The sequence below is a fragment of the Ciconia boyciana genome, chromosome 2 (assembly GCF_034638445.1).
Source record: "Ciconia boyciana chromosome 2, ASM3463844v1, whole genome shotgun sequence".
NCBI lineage: Eukaryota > Metazoa > Chordata > Aves > Ciconiiformes > Ciconiidae > Ciconia > Ciconia boyciana.
Window position 1 is genome coordinate 38,462,191 of NC_132935.1, and position 15,587 is coordinate 38,477,777.

The window sequence follows — 15,587 nt, forward strand, 5'->3', positions numbered from 1 at the left end:
CCAAGGAGATGTCACTATGAGAAAGGATAGTTTAGTGGATAAAAAACAACCCTATGACACACTGGACCAGTGTTCAGTACACAGTTCTAGCAAACAACATGGTTTTGGATAAATCCTGTACTATTTCTGTGCACTAATCTTTCATCTGTGGAATAAAGATAACAGTAACTCATACTTTACAAATGAAAAATAAATTACAGATGCAAATGACACCAAACTGGGAAGAGACATCAATATACTAGAGGGTATGACTGCCACTCAGAAGGGTCTTGACAAACTGGAGAAATATGCTGACAAAAAGCTCATGAAGATCAACAAATGCAAATGCAAAATTCTGCATCTCAGAGAGAATAATGCCATGCACCCGTACAGGCTAAGCACTGACTGTCTAGAAAGCAGTTTTGCAGAAAAAGGCCTGGATTAGTGGTGAGCAACTAGCTGAACATGAGTCAGCAGAGCACCCTTGCCGTGATGATGGCAAACCACACCCTGGGCTGGATCAGCAAGAGTGTCGTCAGCAGGTCAAGGGAAGTGATTCTCCTCCTCTGCTCAGTATTTATTCAGTATTCAGGTTCTGGTGTAGTGTGCCCAGTTTCCCTCCCTCCCCACAGACACTGATGAACTGGAGAAAGTGCTGAGGATGGCTACCAAGATGGTTAAGGCACCTGAGCTCATAAAAGAGCAGCTGACAGAGCTGGGTTTGTTCAGCCTGGAAAAAGAAGGTTAAGGAGGGTATGTATGGCGGCAGGAGGACCTAGTAATTGCAGTTTCTACCTAATGGGTGGTTACAGAGATGCCAGAATCATGGTTTTCAAAGAACCAACAGTCACAAGTTGCAGCAAAGGAAATTCCGATGGGATATGGAGGGAAAGAAGTACAAATCAAGCAGTTAAAGTTGTGGAACAGGTTGCCCAGAGGAACTATGGATTCTCCATCCTTTCAAAACTCAACTGGATAAGGCCTGACCAACCTGATCTAACTGTGAAGTTAACCCTGCTCTGAGCAGGGGATTGTACTACATGACATCCGGAGGTTCCTTGCAACTGAAGTTTATCCCATGATTATCTAAACTGTTGGATCAAACTTTTGAGGTCACACATGTTAATCATGAGACCTATTCATTTGACTCTCACTCCAAGTCAAATATCCCTCAGAGATGGAAGAAGCTCAAAAAATCCTCACCAGGTTTTTTTCCTGTTATTTCATGACAGCAAAATTGTTTCTACACAAGAATGATAAAAATGTAACATAGAAGTCCAATGGGATGACAAACAAAGCAGAAAGAAAAAACCTTGACTCCCTACTAAATAGATTTGATTAGATAAGCCAGCTGAGGAAATGCCCAAATAATGCCCAAACTTGTAGAAAAATCTTTAGAGATTTATAGACTCAGTTATACAAACACAAGCTGCATTTTCACCATGTATTTCCTAGGGATGACTGTTGTGTAGCACTCCAACCCTTGAAAAAGCCAATAAGAATCAGATATTGAATTCCAGCATCTAAAGGATGCCTGAATACTGCCTTATAGCTGTCTTCACAGATTAAAATAGTTTTCAACTCTATGACACTCCAGTGCACTTGAAGGAAAAGATCTTTCTCGTAAGAAAACAATCTTTCTGGAGACAGACAAGAAACATCCTTCTAGATCAAACTTATAAATACATGGGTATTTGCACTTGCTGACTGCTGTAAGAAAGACAATAAACTTTCAGCTGTTGTGAGTACAAATACAAGTCCCTTCATAGAATGACCTAGCTCTCACACTACTGTACACTTTATTAAAAAAATGTGGAAGGCCTTCTTAAATCAAACTTGCATTAGATGAGAGTTCCAAATTATTGCAGTCCACCACTAAACTAAGGGAACAATATTTTTAAGAGAAAATTTACCCATTCTACACAAGATTTTACAATTAACAAGCAGCAGAGAGGCTTTCTCAGATCAATATATTGCTTCCAGATTACTAAAACAAAGGGTCTCACAACAATGCTAATTAGACCTAAAAATCCCTTGTTGACTGTTGTACTGGTTTTGGCTGGGATAGAGTTAATTTTCTTCATAGTAGCTTGTATAGGGCTATGTTTTAGATTTGTGATGAAAAAAGTGTTGATGACACAGGGATATTTAAGTTACTGTTGAACTGTGCTTACACAGAGTCAAGGGTTTTTCTGCTTCTCATGCTGCCCCACCAGCAAGTAGGCTGGGGGTGCACAAGAAGCTGGGAGGGGACACGGCTGGGACAGCTGACCCCAACCGACCAAAGGGATATTCCATACCATACGATGTCATGCTCAGCATATAAAGCTGGGGGAAGAAGAAGGAAGGGGAGGACGTTCGGAGTGATGGCGTTTGTCTTCCCAAGTAACCATCATGTGTGATGGAGCCCTGCTTTCCTGGAGATGGCTGAACACCTGCCTGCCCATGGGAAGGAGTGAATGAATTCCTGATTTTGCTTTGCTTGCGTGCATAGCTTTTGCTTTACCTATTAAACTGTCTTTAACTCAACCTACGAGTTTTCTCACCTTTACCCTTCTGATTCTCTCCCCCATCCCAGTGCGGAGGGGCAGGGAGTGAGCGAGCAGCTGCATGGTGCTTAGCTGCCTACTGCCACACAAATCAAAGGCCTCAGCTCAGAATCTGAGTTCAATTATGCATGTGTCTAGCTCACTTTCAGTAGTAAAGACATTTTTTTTTGATTCACAAATGCACAGCACCATATACTGGACAGCTGCCTGCACTTGCCTTGCCTTCGCACGAACTGGACACAGACTGAGGAAAAAGCAGCTACAAATAAAAGCTAAGGAACACTGTGTGGAGCTCAACATTTTGTCCAAAGAGACAGCTTTTTTGGCCGCCACCTTTATCACCAATAACAACCCAGGGACTTCCTTCAGACACACAGAAGAATGAAAGCATCCTTCTACCAGACAGACATGACTGAAGTAGGAATCAAGAACAGTACTGTATGACTCATAACCATGACTTGCTAGATATATTCATAAAACTGTGGCCTAATTGAACGACATTCTTTGCTCATTTTGTCTTACTTTGTATGTCTTAGTCAATGATAAAACAATTGACAAGATCATTTATGTTCTTTGTATCAGCTTCAGTAAAACTGTATTACCTCTGTGTTTTTCTTCCCTAATTTCCTTAGCTTTTCATTCCATTCTTCTTTATCCCTGAGATATTGATTGTACTCCTTGTTTCTTTCAAGTCGTAGTTTCTCCTAAAACAGGCATTGAAAAGGGCATCATAATTTTGCATTTTTTAGTAGCTTTTAGTTCATAGAACTGCAGTATTAAATGAATACAAGTGAGCTGTGTGTTTGCCCTCCCCCTTCTTTGTGATATACAAATAGGGCTTGAACAAAAACCTCAAAGCAATTCATTCTTGAACATAGTACTTCCTCTTAATCTGAAATCTGTAAGTAGAAACCAGCTTCTTGGGCATGAAGTCTAGTCCCCAGTAACACTACTGTATATCAAGTTCCATCTTAAAACTGGTTAGGTTTCCTTCTGCTAATCTATTCCAAAATTGTTTCAAAGCCTCACTCCTTTGACAATTAGAAATCACCTTCTAATTTCCAATCTGAATGTATTTACAGATTATTTTTAAACATACAATTTTTTTGTGTGTGTTGAGGATAGTTGTGACTTGCCCACTCATAATTAAAAGTGGACAACAAATACATGTATAGACAAGATGTGTCAATTATAGCTTAGGATATAACTTGAACTTAACAAGCAGTTAAGCTGACTGCAAAGACACTCAAAAGCGCAAAGAATGCAAGGAAAACTAAGAAAAACGTGATCTATCCACCTTGTCCTAGCTGCTTTTGCAAGGTGACAACATTTATAACCAGCTTGCTCAGGTCTAAAAATATGCAGGAATGGTACATCAATAGCCTAATAATATAATATGAAATACTAAAGTCTCCAGGTAAAGCAAACTCTGATTTGCATTATTTCCTGATATTAGTACCTTATGTTTAGATCATGGGGCATCTCTCATACTACCTTATTCCAACCATCATATGAGTGGAAAAAAAAGAGAATTATATTACAATATTATGAGTCATGCTCTTCTCCACTGCAGTATTTTCCAATAAAAAAAAGCACAGGGTATTAAAAAAATCTGAACATTATATATACATTTACTTTTCCATGAACAAATGTAAAACAAAAATAATCTATACCTCAGTCACCGTGGAAATACCAGTTTAGTAATAGTTTTGCAAATGAGACCAATGCTCCCCCAAACTATCTTTTTCTGACAGTGACAATATAAAACCTGCAGGCAGCTGCAAAAGCTGCCTGAGGGGTATTTTCCAAAGCTGAGAAACTAGCATTGTCTTTAACAGGTGGCAAAACACTCAGCAGAAAATTCAATATGCTGTGTGACTGCACATTTTACCTAATAGAGGAAACCAAAATGCAAATGTTAATCTCTAATCGTTAGCTGCCCAAGACGCTAAGCATTTAGCAGGGCACAGTGTGACATCTTCTGGCAGCTTTTAGGTTCTGCAATAGCAATAAATAAATGAGTAAAAAGGATACAACGCACTTGTACAGAAAATCTCAGTGAATGTTGAGCTGCTATGATAGAAAACCATCAATGACCAGACATGTTCCCAGTTCAGATACGTCTTTAATTTCCACGGAATTAATCGAAGATACTTTATCTTTCACTGTTTCAGCACACATACTCTCAAGGATTAACACAAAGTTCACGAGAACTTGAAGCTAACAAACTCAGCACAAATGCATGCTGCCACTGAGGAGTCCTTTCCCCTTCCTGGGCACTTCATTCTTGCTGCCTCTTTTTTTTTTTTTTTTTTTTTAACACTAGTATAATTTGGAGTTTGGGGATTTTTCATAACAGCAATTTTCACTTGAGTTCTCACCTGGCTCCTCATATGGCCAAACATCATTGCCAGCACAAGAGAGGCAGAAAGCGTAAGTAAGCACAGCAAGGGCAAAGCTAACGCATTCCATAGCAGAAGTCTTGCGCCAGATTACAGTGACAGCGTAGCCCCAAACACAGAGCAACAATGCAACTCTGAGGCAATATAGGTTAAAAAACCAAAAAAAAATAAAACCCCCAAGGGTGCAACAGTCCAGTCCTCCTCCAGCAACACAGCTTCTCTTTCTGCCTTGCATCTCCACTGGGGTTTGTCCAGTCCTAACAACCAACCAGTGGTGTTCGTGGAGTCAGCAAAAATATTTTCTAAATTACAATGTTTCTGCTGATTCAATTTCCTGGATCAATTTACAAGCAAACACAAGAAAGGAACTGGGAATATAAGGCCAACAGCGTGAGGGCAGGAGGAGAGGTGACCCCTGTAAGGTTGATTTAGGCTTTCAAAGAATCATACTATGCATCAGAGGAATGGATCAGAGGTTAAGAAAATCCACATATGCATGTTGCATCTTCATATTCTAACCTCCATGAACCTCCAATAGCAAAGAGACTGTTATGGCTGGTATCTTTCTCCAATATATGAAAGCAAGACCATAAACTGATAAGAAACCTCAGGGAGATCAAAGGGGCTAAATGCAGAGAGAGAATGTGTACTCCTTTCACAAAACACATTAGTATCTGTACTCTCAAAGACAGATTGGAAATTGGGAAGATTCCTATATTAACAGCAGGCAATATTTGAAATACCAGATCAGCTTTTATTTAGATTCCTGGATTTATCTGTTCAAAACAAACAAACAAAAATCACATGAGGGTAAGCAGGTAGGTTAAGCGCGCACAAAGACATCAAAACAAATTGTGTACAGCAGAAAGCACGCTTCCTTTAGTTCTGATAGAAACTGATAAGAATATCACTGTAGAAACAACTACAAGCAAATTTTTTTAAAATTATCCCCAGGCTGCAGTAAGAACAGTAATAAATTAGAAAAGTATATATATAATTATAAGAAAAACAATGTTCTTTATTAGATCAATATTTATTGCTGAACAAAATCCAAGCACAACCACTAGATCTTTTGAACACACCAAGTGCCCTGCAGGTGTGAATTAGAAGTAGCAAACCTCAAACTAGTATCAGTATAGAATTACACACCTAATTATCTAAAACTTAAGAATACAGGTAACCTAGGATTAAAAATTTAAAAACAACAACAAAATTTAAAGACTTTACTTTTCTGAGAATTATTCTAACGACCACCTCCAAAAATGTTCATTTGTAAACACTGTAAAAAAACCCAACCAAACAAAAAACTTGAGTGCAAATAATTTTTCCACAACAGTTTAAACATCCAGGTTCATTTTCAAGTTATACACCACTTACTTAATTTCCTCCAGATATTTACCTTGGCAGATCTTCGCTCATCAATAGGAAGAGATAACCCCTGAGTATATGGATCTACTTCACCAGTAGTCAGATAGTTTTTCTACATTAAAAAAAATAAAAATAATTCAATATATTTTAAAATACCAAATCTTACTTGCTAAATAGTTGCTAGGAATTATATTTTCTGAAATAAGTGTCATCAATTTAATGAAATAAAGACTGAAGACAACCTTCACATTTTGAAAATGTAGGATGTTCTTGGAACACACGAATGAAGTGAAGTCAAGGAATGCGGAATGTAAAGGGCTTTGTCAAGCCTTAAGCTTGAGTTTGAAAGTGTTTGCCACTTCTTCCCTATTACACTATTTCAAGGATTACATAAGTTAGTCCCTGTATATTAAAAAAATATATTTTTATTCAAAAAACCCCCACCATTACTCAATTCTCCTGTAAGTAAGTAGCATAAGCACAAGCATCTGTACAAACATAAGAGGAATTTTCCAAGACACTACGTTACTTAAGATGAAAAATTGGTTTTTCTAACTGCAGAAAAGGTATGTCTACCTCTTATTTTAACAGATGAAATCCATGTTAACACTAGCACAGTAACCACTCTGCATCTCAACACTACCTGTTTTCTACAACAGCAGTCCCCAAACTTTTCAGGATAACGACCCATCACCAAATCTTGTAATTCCTTACGGACCTTCAGTCACTTTCAGAACAGAACTTTCCATTGAAAACACTATGTTGTTGCTCCATATAGGTCCCTGGGCCACAGCTTGGGAACTGGGCTGCATGGCAAGTCAAAGTATCAGCCTTTAAAATCAACCACCAATGCTGGAACAGGTCCTTAGCTTCCAGGTCTAGTGGCTTCTTCATACATCACTCATTCGCTAAAAGCATCCCCAGGCCATTCTCAGTCAATCACCTAATGTTTTATAAATCCGATTATCTTTAATAAAAAGATCACGTGTAGCATGGGCTGATGAGGGGAATGGGTTAGATACAGTATTTCACTAGCATTGTTTCCTTCCATTATCTACGTCATAACGTAGCTTAAAAGCTTAGAGGCATGTCAACAGGTGAGAGCTCTACCTGTTCCAGTACAAAACCACATAATTATGAATTATATTTCACAACTACACATGAAAATATTTAAGGGATTTAATAACCATGCAAATATTCAAGCACTGAGACAACTAGATTAATATGGCGAACTAAGTTATTTTTGCTAGAAAAAGTAAATAAATTCTAATCCTCTTTATTAAGTAATTCTTTTCATACTTTGAACACATCTGTAGAGGTTACCTATGATCTTAAAAAGGTATTTGCCAAAAATCAGAAGCTGATATGGAAACTGCATTTTCTACATAAGTGAGACTAAACAAGTTATTAACCAAAATATTATCACTATGAGAGCTGCTAAAAGTTGCACTATCTCTTTATGTGGGGAAAAGAAATTAGAGATTGTTATCCTATCTCTTCCTCAGGCCTTACAAGTTTAATATAGCTAACGTACTACATTAAAAAAACAACCCTTGTAAACCTAAATTTGTAAAACTGAAGCTCAACTGAGAATAAAACACTAGAAGTTAATGTAAAAATTATATTATTTGGGTACTTTGGTGAGAATTATGAAACATTACATTTTAACACAATATTCTAACTTTGAAAATAATCTGAAGTTTAAGATTAAACAAGAAGCAACAATTATATAAGCATCCTTTTGGTTAGAGGTTAAGAAGCCAGTTAATTCTGCTGTTGCTATTGTTATTCAGGAATTCTAGTGCATGCTTATATAGTTAATTTGTATCATATGCATGTTATTCAAAGCCCCAGAAAAACCAGAAGGTAGTGCTTCTACCATGTTACCTCCCAGTCCTTTACTGAAGTTGCTTAATTGAACAACCTGGAGGGACAGCGTTAAATTTGAAAATTATATATACGTGACAGTATAATGATATAAATATTTAAAAATTACTGTAATTGAACAAAGCTTACAAAAATGTGCCTCTGGTATTATTTTTTCTTCACAATACTTGTATTCTTGCATTCTGGCCACTAGGTGCTGAATAGCTGGCTCTACTGCTTTCCTAAGCACCACTGATAAGATTTCACAGTGACAGGAAAGAAAAAAGCCTTGACTCTGGTTCTGATGACATATTATAATATTTCAGAGTTTATGATTTTATTCCAGCTTTATAAAGTATGTGTATCAAGAAAAAAAAAAAACTGAACTCATAACACCTATGTAACTGATAAGCCTTGAAGCAAATGTCTACTAAAAGAAAAATTTTTGTCGAGTCAGCATTAGGCAGCAACAATAGCAATTGCAAATGAAAAAAGAAATCAACAAGTGTTTTAAAATCTTATTAATGGAAAATAATAAATATAAGCAATAATTTTGCACAAACAATGCTGTTAATCACAACTAATCACTACAGCATGCACAAACACATAAAGCACAAAAAAAAATGATTTTTTTTTAATTCAAAAAGCACAAAGCTTTCAAACAAAGCAAAAAGCGACTAATTTGAAGGAAAAAAAAAATTGGTATTGCAGGCACCCTACCTTTCTTTTTGCCTGTGAAATACCCTAAAAGTCAGGGAAAAGATACTATTCAAAAAGAGTCTTTCATTCAAAAATACTTGACCTAATAAAAAAGACTTCATTTCTTAAAGCCAATCCATTCTTTCATTTTGAGAACTAAAGACACTGATAATCAGCATTTTCAGACAACAGAAATTATTTGCTTCCTGATTTTTCTTCTGTTTGACTAAGAAGGGATACAGAATATTCCCAAGATTATGACATTTCCTACATCCCATTTCAATTTTAAATTTACCGTGACATTTAATAAATCATGCTAAGCATAACATCAAAGGTTTTTTATTTCTAAAATTGAAAATAAGCTGTCAAATAAAGTTACACTAATTATAGGAATATTCTTACCTGAATTACAAACCATAGAATACATAAGTACTTAAGGAAGTAACAGATGATATTTTAAATTCTTAAGAAGAAGCTAAGAAAGAAGTAGAGACAAATAAATGAAAGTATTCAGAATAAAATGTACTAAGTAATATGTAGTCTCCTGGCAATGAGATCTGTAGAAGCCTAAAACATATAACCGTTCCTAGCAGTGACATTTTGAAATTACTTTTACTCGAGTCTTTGAAATCAGCCATTGCTCATAATGAGTGCCTGCTTATAAAGATTTTCCGCAGATTTTATTAATTTTCATTCAATTAAAATGAGATAGTCATTTTAAAAGACTCACTAAACTCAGGCAACCGGACAAGAAGCTTTACCTGAGAAAGATATCGCCTATAATCTTGTCGAAGTTCCTCTTTGAGTTTATGTTTTTTTCGTTCATACTCTTCTCCAAGAGGTAAACTCAGGCCATAGTCACCTGAAAGTTTAATGCTGTTAAATATTATTATTCTACTATTTTGTATTAATACAAAGCACATCCTGCAAAAGCTACACTTGGATTTTTATTAGACATCAGCAATAAAATAAAGAATGATGCAACCAGTAATTACAAAACAGCTGAAATAAAAACCACCTTCTCTGTATGAGTAGTTGGGTGGGAAGTGTAGAAAAATTGATTGGTTTTTGGATGTTAGTTTTCCTCTAGTCCTTGCACTTTTTCTCCCCACTAGAAAACAAACGCAACATAAACTGAATTTATTTTGATAGTTTGACAAATAGTATAAAATAACGTAAATATTGTACCTATTTCTTTTGTCAATGTATGTTTCAAAGGAAATCTCCTTTGACATGTTACTTTCTAAATTACTCTGATATTTTAAGCTGTGCTTATCACACGATAGAAAACATACTTTGCAGCTAGAAAGCAACAAGCTATTTGTTTAGCACGAAACGTGAAAAATATCTTGGCTTCCACACAACTACAAGGAATCTGACCATATAATAATAATAATTTTTTAATTTCCACCTCAGTGTTTTTAATTGTAGTAGACCCAAAACACACATTTAGTACTTTTCCAAGATTACTGTTGGGTCTTGTAACAGCTGCAGTCTTAAAATATAATGCTATGCAAGTTGTTTGTTGTTCCCAAAACACATTTTAAAGTGCTTTATAAGAAATATCCTCTGCCCCAGAAGCCCACCTCTGCAGCCACTTTCACCACTCTCCACAGAGAGCTAGTGGATTCCACAAAACCAGACAAGAGACATAGATTGCGACTCTTTGTTTTTTTAATTTCCTATTGTTTCTCTGAAAGCATTTCTACATCTTGTAGTCTATGTAAAATGAGTAGCAAGGAGTAACAGGGAAGAGAGGGATAATCAAGATTTACTCTTACATCAGTCCCAATTTATTGCATGGTACTTTGTTTGACTCCAGTATTTTACATGTTTAGGGCATTAATCGGTGTCTGTACAGTAAAAATGACATTATATAAATGCTGCAAATTGCTACCTTGGGAATCACTCTGCTACTGAAACAGATAAAAGGTTGAAATATACTTAGTAAAAACACATTTAGCTGGCTTGGCTTGAGATAGTTTCAGCTAAGTCAGAGAAATCAGAGAATACATCCCTATATTATCAACACTGTTCTCAGCACAAATCCAAAACATAGCCCCATACCAGCCACTATAAAGAAAATTAACTCTATCTCAGCTGAAACCAGGACACTTTATGAGCCAAAACAGGAGTCAGCCTGCTGTTCTGTAGAACCAAAGGACCTAATACCTGATTAAATATGTCATATGCTATTTTGAAACAGCTTACAGAGTCTAACTGCTAACCAAAATCTGCATGGGAGCTTCTTCTCCAACCTGCAAGTTACTTTTCTCCTAATTTTGCACATAAGGTAAGTGTGAGTTCCATTAAAAAATAATGTATCATTTCAACCCTCAAAAAAGGGGTAAGTGTAAAGAGGAATAGAATACAGAAGAGGAAATGGTTTGTTTCAGCTACTTGCTCTTGCCTCTTATTTTCACATTAAATTATTGTTGGATTAACTATAGGAAACCAAGAAAAAAAATCAAAAGCAACTAACATGTCAGAGTGAAGATTCCTTCAGTAACTTCACAGAAGCCAGTAAAATTCAGTACAGAAAAAGATCAGTGAGAATCAAATACGTGAAGTATTCAAGCAAAAGAGGGTTTAAAGTTAATTTTATTACAGAACTTTTTTTGGCCACCAGAAAAGCACTGAGATAACAATTATGAGTAGTGATTTAGGAGATATTTGAAAACTAGCTACTTCAAAAACTTACTTTAGGAGAGCCTAGCAAGGCAAAAATACTCCAGTTAACATACATTCATCCTAATTTTCATGCAAAATTTGTCTGAATTCTTCCATCAGAATAAGAGAGATACTTTTTCATTGGTTTTCTGCTTTTGTTTATTCTGTATTTGCTGTATTTATTCTGTTATTTATGCTGTATTATTCTGTTAATCACACACAATCACATTGGCAACTTTTTTTTTTTAGAAAAAAGTTAAGATTTTAAATATATTTTTACATAAAAGTTTGCATGCATTTAATATGTTGAGAAATAACTACAACTTCATGCAGCCTGATTCTCAACACTACTGCTAGAACTATAGAAAATACTTAGCAGCTACCAAGGAACAAGTCCCTGTCTAATTTAATCCAAAGGAAATTACATTGCTTTCAAGCACAGCCAGCCAATAATATAAACAACCATCCACCAACAGTCAAATGTGTTTAGCACCCAAATTATTGTTATAGGATATGCTGGTTTTGGCTGGGATAGAGTTAATTTTCTTCATAGTAGCTAGCATGGGGCTATGTTCTGGATTTGTGCTGGAAACAGTGTTGATAACACAGGGATGTTTTTGTTACTGCTGAGCAGTGCTCACACAGAGTCAAGGCCTTTTCTGCTTCTCACCCCACCCCACCAGCGAGTAGGCTGGGGGTGCACAAGAAGCTGGGAGGGGACACGGCTGGGACAGCTGACCCCAACTGACCAAAGGGATATTCCATACCATATGCCGTCATGCTCAGCAATAAATCGGGGGGGGGGGGGTGCTGCTGCTGCTCGGGGACTGTCCAGGTATCGCTTTGTTGGTGATGAGAAATTGTTTTCATTTGTATCACTTGTCTTTTTTGGGGTTTATTTCTCTCTGTTATTTTCCTTTTCATTACAATTTGTTAATTTTGTTTTTCAATTATTAAACTATCTTTATCTCAACCCATGAGTTTTCTCGCTTTTACCCTTCCAATACTCTCCCCCATCCCACTGGAGGAGAGTGAGCGAGCGGCTGCACGGTGCTTAGTTGCCGGCTGGGGTTAAACCACAACAGCAATACCTACTTGTTGCTTTTCATTTAAGACCACCTGAACGACCGTCATCTGTAATACTTCATTATGTGTGTTACTCTATTTAGGTGTCAACAGTTAAGTCCAATTTATAATAATAAATACAACATGACATGTGCTATTATAGTTCTCCAACAAGAGATAAAATTATTTTAATATTAAAATAGCTTAACAGTTACGTAGTCATCTGTCACAGCCATTGGGATACTACCTACTGTGTTCTATTTTCTGTATCACATGTTTCCACAGTTAAGCAAAGAATTATCAACACCACGACTAACCTGCTGATCATAATAAAACTGCCAAAAATGTGAGGTAGATACTTATTGAAGTGCTGTCCCCTAAGTAAGTTTGTCCATTATGACTTCTGGTAGCAAGGAATATTCAATTATCATTTCAGGTAATTTTTAGTGAAATTCTCCTGTAAAGGTTTTAGAGAAATTTGCCTTGCTGATGGCTGGCAAGTTACTTATACAACATCCTTATAAAAACCATATTTTTATTTATGCAGCTAAGATCAGTTCAGGCCCCCTGATTCACAAGCTCAGGCTCTGTTTTTTAATTTAAATACATGCACTTTTCTGGTCACAAATTCTGTTAAAATTATATAGGGGACGTAACATTAAGCATCACAGGAGTACTTATTTAAAAGATAGATTAGATTGGTATTATGTAAAAACATGAAACATCCATTGACGTATCTTCTTTAAAATAAAAGGACAGCTTTTACTCCCACTGGAAGCTGCAGAATTACACCAGAATTACAGTAAGCATAGTATGAAAATTAATGAGGTACAAACCCAAAGTGTCTACACACGAAAGAAAAGAGTTACCTATCGACACGAAGTAGGACACAGAAAAGCTCTAAAGCTGTCAAGACAAACATGAGCTACACAAGTGTAACTAAGGAAAAAGAGTAGTGCCTACAGAAGGGAGATGGTAGGACAAGTAAGGAAAGGTGGCACATTACAGAAAGAATAAAATGGAGAAAGGAACACTATCACACATTTTCAAACAGAAATCACAAAGAACACAGAGAAAAAGAAGAAAATAGGACAATATATACTTCTAAAGAAAACAGTGACTAAATTGATAGTCACAGCAAAACAAATCTAACCATTTCACTTGGTTAAGATTTCAACCAAAATTAAGAGCTTGTTCTTTCCTTGTATAATAAATTACTACATTATAACAAAATTACAAAAGCCATACAATCAGTTTAGTACTCTCTGCCTGAATGTTTAAAAGACACTTAACATTTTAAAAAAAAATTAGTTTAACTGTGTGCATTTTAGCCAAGTTGGACTAGGACTCTTAAGCTTAGAGGCTGAAAGAAAAGGCATCCTTACTTCCCTGGCACCAAGTACAGGGAATGTATCCTTTTGCAGTAAAGTCCAGGTAAAAGGACTTCCAAAGCTTTTGCTCCACCCAAATACAACAGGAAAGGACAGATCATCTATAAAGGACTGGTAAAGAGCTTTTTGTTCTGGTTTTTTTTTGTTTGGTTTTCTTAATGGAGCTACCTTTACAAGAAGAAAAAGAAAGTGCTTGGCATATTTTCCTTATTCGAGAAAAGTGTAACTACAAAAAAAATTCCACACAATCCCAAGACATTTGGAAGACTGAAAAATTCGTATGCACTTGAATTACAATGATCATCTTGTAATTAAAAATCCAAAGCAGTAATTCCTTTCCAAAAATTCTCAAAGGCAATTAAATGCTACTTAAATCTAGAAGACATATAAAAAAAATACACTATACCTGAAGGATAGTTCTGTTGACTATTTGGAGGTATATTTTCTTTAGCCATGGAGATTAACATTTTGCTAGTCTCAGAAAGCTTCTCTGATTCCTTATTCTGAAAGCAAAACAAAACGCTTTGCTGCATCACAAGGTAAAAGAAATATCACATATAAGAACAACATTATTAACATAATTATTAGCACTGGAGAATAGAGATTGAAAGTGATGCCGGATTAACACACTAAGCAAGTTATACATTTCATTAATACTACCATAAAAGTAGTTCTCTAATACAACACAGGAATTATTAGTGCAATATATTTCAATATATTCAAGATATTTCATGTCATGAAATATGTTGACAATATATATTCTGATTTATGTCATAAACCACATGTCATAATCCACAATTGTTTCATAGTTTACACACAACCTCTCTTGGTTTTTTATGGGGGCTTATTTGACGTACTGCATCTTGCTTGAAACTATGAAAGAATTACAGTGTATTACAGGGCAAGTTTAAGACACCTATTCCCTACAACTATACTTTCACCATCCAGCTTAGGACTTTATCAAACTATAGGCTGGAAACATTTTCCTTCTCTTTAAACTTGCTCTGAGCAGAGGAGGCAAAAATAAAGGAACCCCAACTCCTCACAACTCCCTCAGAATTAACCTTCTGGAGTGAATTAATAAAACTTTCTGGAGATAATTATTATAACTAGGTAAAAATACTTATATTACCCTCAAAAGGAGAAAGATGAATTCTCATAACCTTCTGATGGAACAAAAAATTGAGTGAAAACTCAATATTATAATTGCTGTTAAAAGCTGTTTGGGGCTTTGTAAGTCAAACAACAGACAAATCAAAACTCTTTTTTACTGAGGACTTTATTTAGTTACCATAACACTTAACTAGCTTGAATTATTTAGATACAGCTTTTTACCAGCTACTGGCACTATTAAACAACTTAATGGTGATCTCCAAATTATAAAATCTTTATAGCTTTAGAATTAGGTACTAAAATTTCTAATAGGAAAATTGTGATAAGAACAGATTTTGTTTAATTGATTGGATTAAGTAATCTGCCTTTCATATTTCCTAGTTTCCATAACAGAAATTTTGAGGATATTTATATCTTCCATCCCCATCCTAACACCCATGTGCTGCAGTGGACAGAGAGCAGATCTCTGCTAGTCAGCTTCCCTA

General features: G+C 35.9%; 1 protein-coding gene across 4 annotated transcripts in view; it reads right to left on the reverse strand.

The window, feature by feature from the left end:
• CSPP1 (centrosome and spindle pole associated protein 1) overlaps positions 1–15,587 on the reverse strand; it is a 67,981-nt gene that overhangs the window by 46,942 nt on the left and 5,452 nt on the right. For 2 of the 4 annotated variants that reach the window (XM_072852379.1, XM_072852380.1), the window contains exons 3-7: positions 14,396–14,492; positions 9,625–9,725; positions 8,885–8,908; positions 6,330–6,410; positions 3,131–3,232 (exon numbers count right to left, since the gene is read on the reverse strand). In XM_072852379.1, the coding sequence (XP_072708480.1) occupies positions 3,131–3,232; positions 6,330–6,410; positions 8,885–8,908; positions 9,625–9,725; positions 14,396–14,492 (405 nt within the window). Of the gene's footprint in view, positions 1–3,130; positions 3,233–6,329; positions 6,411–8,884; positions 8,909–9,624; positions 9,740–14,395; positions 14,493–15,587 lie in introns of those variants that run through there. The other 2 variants (XM_072852381.1, XM_072852382.1) reach the window with 2 other exon arrangements.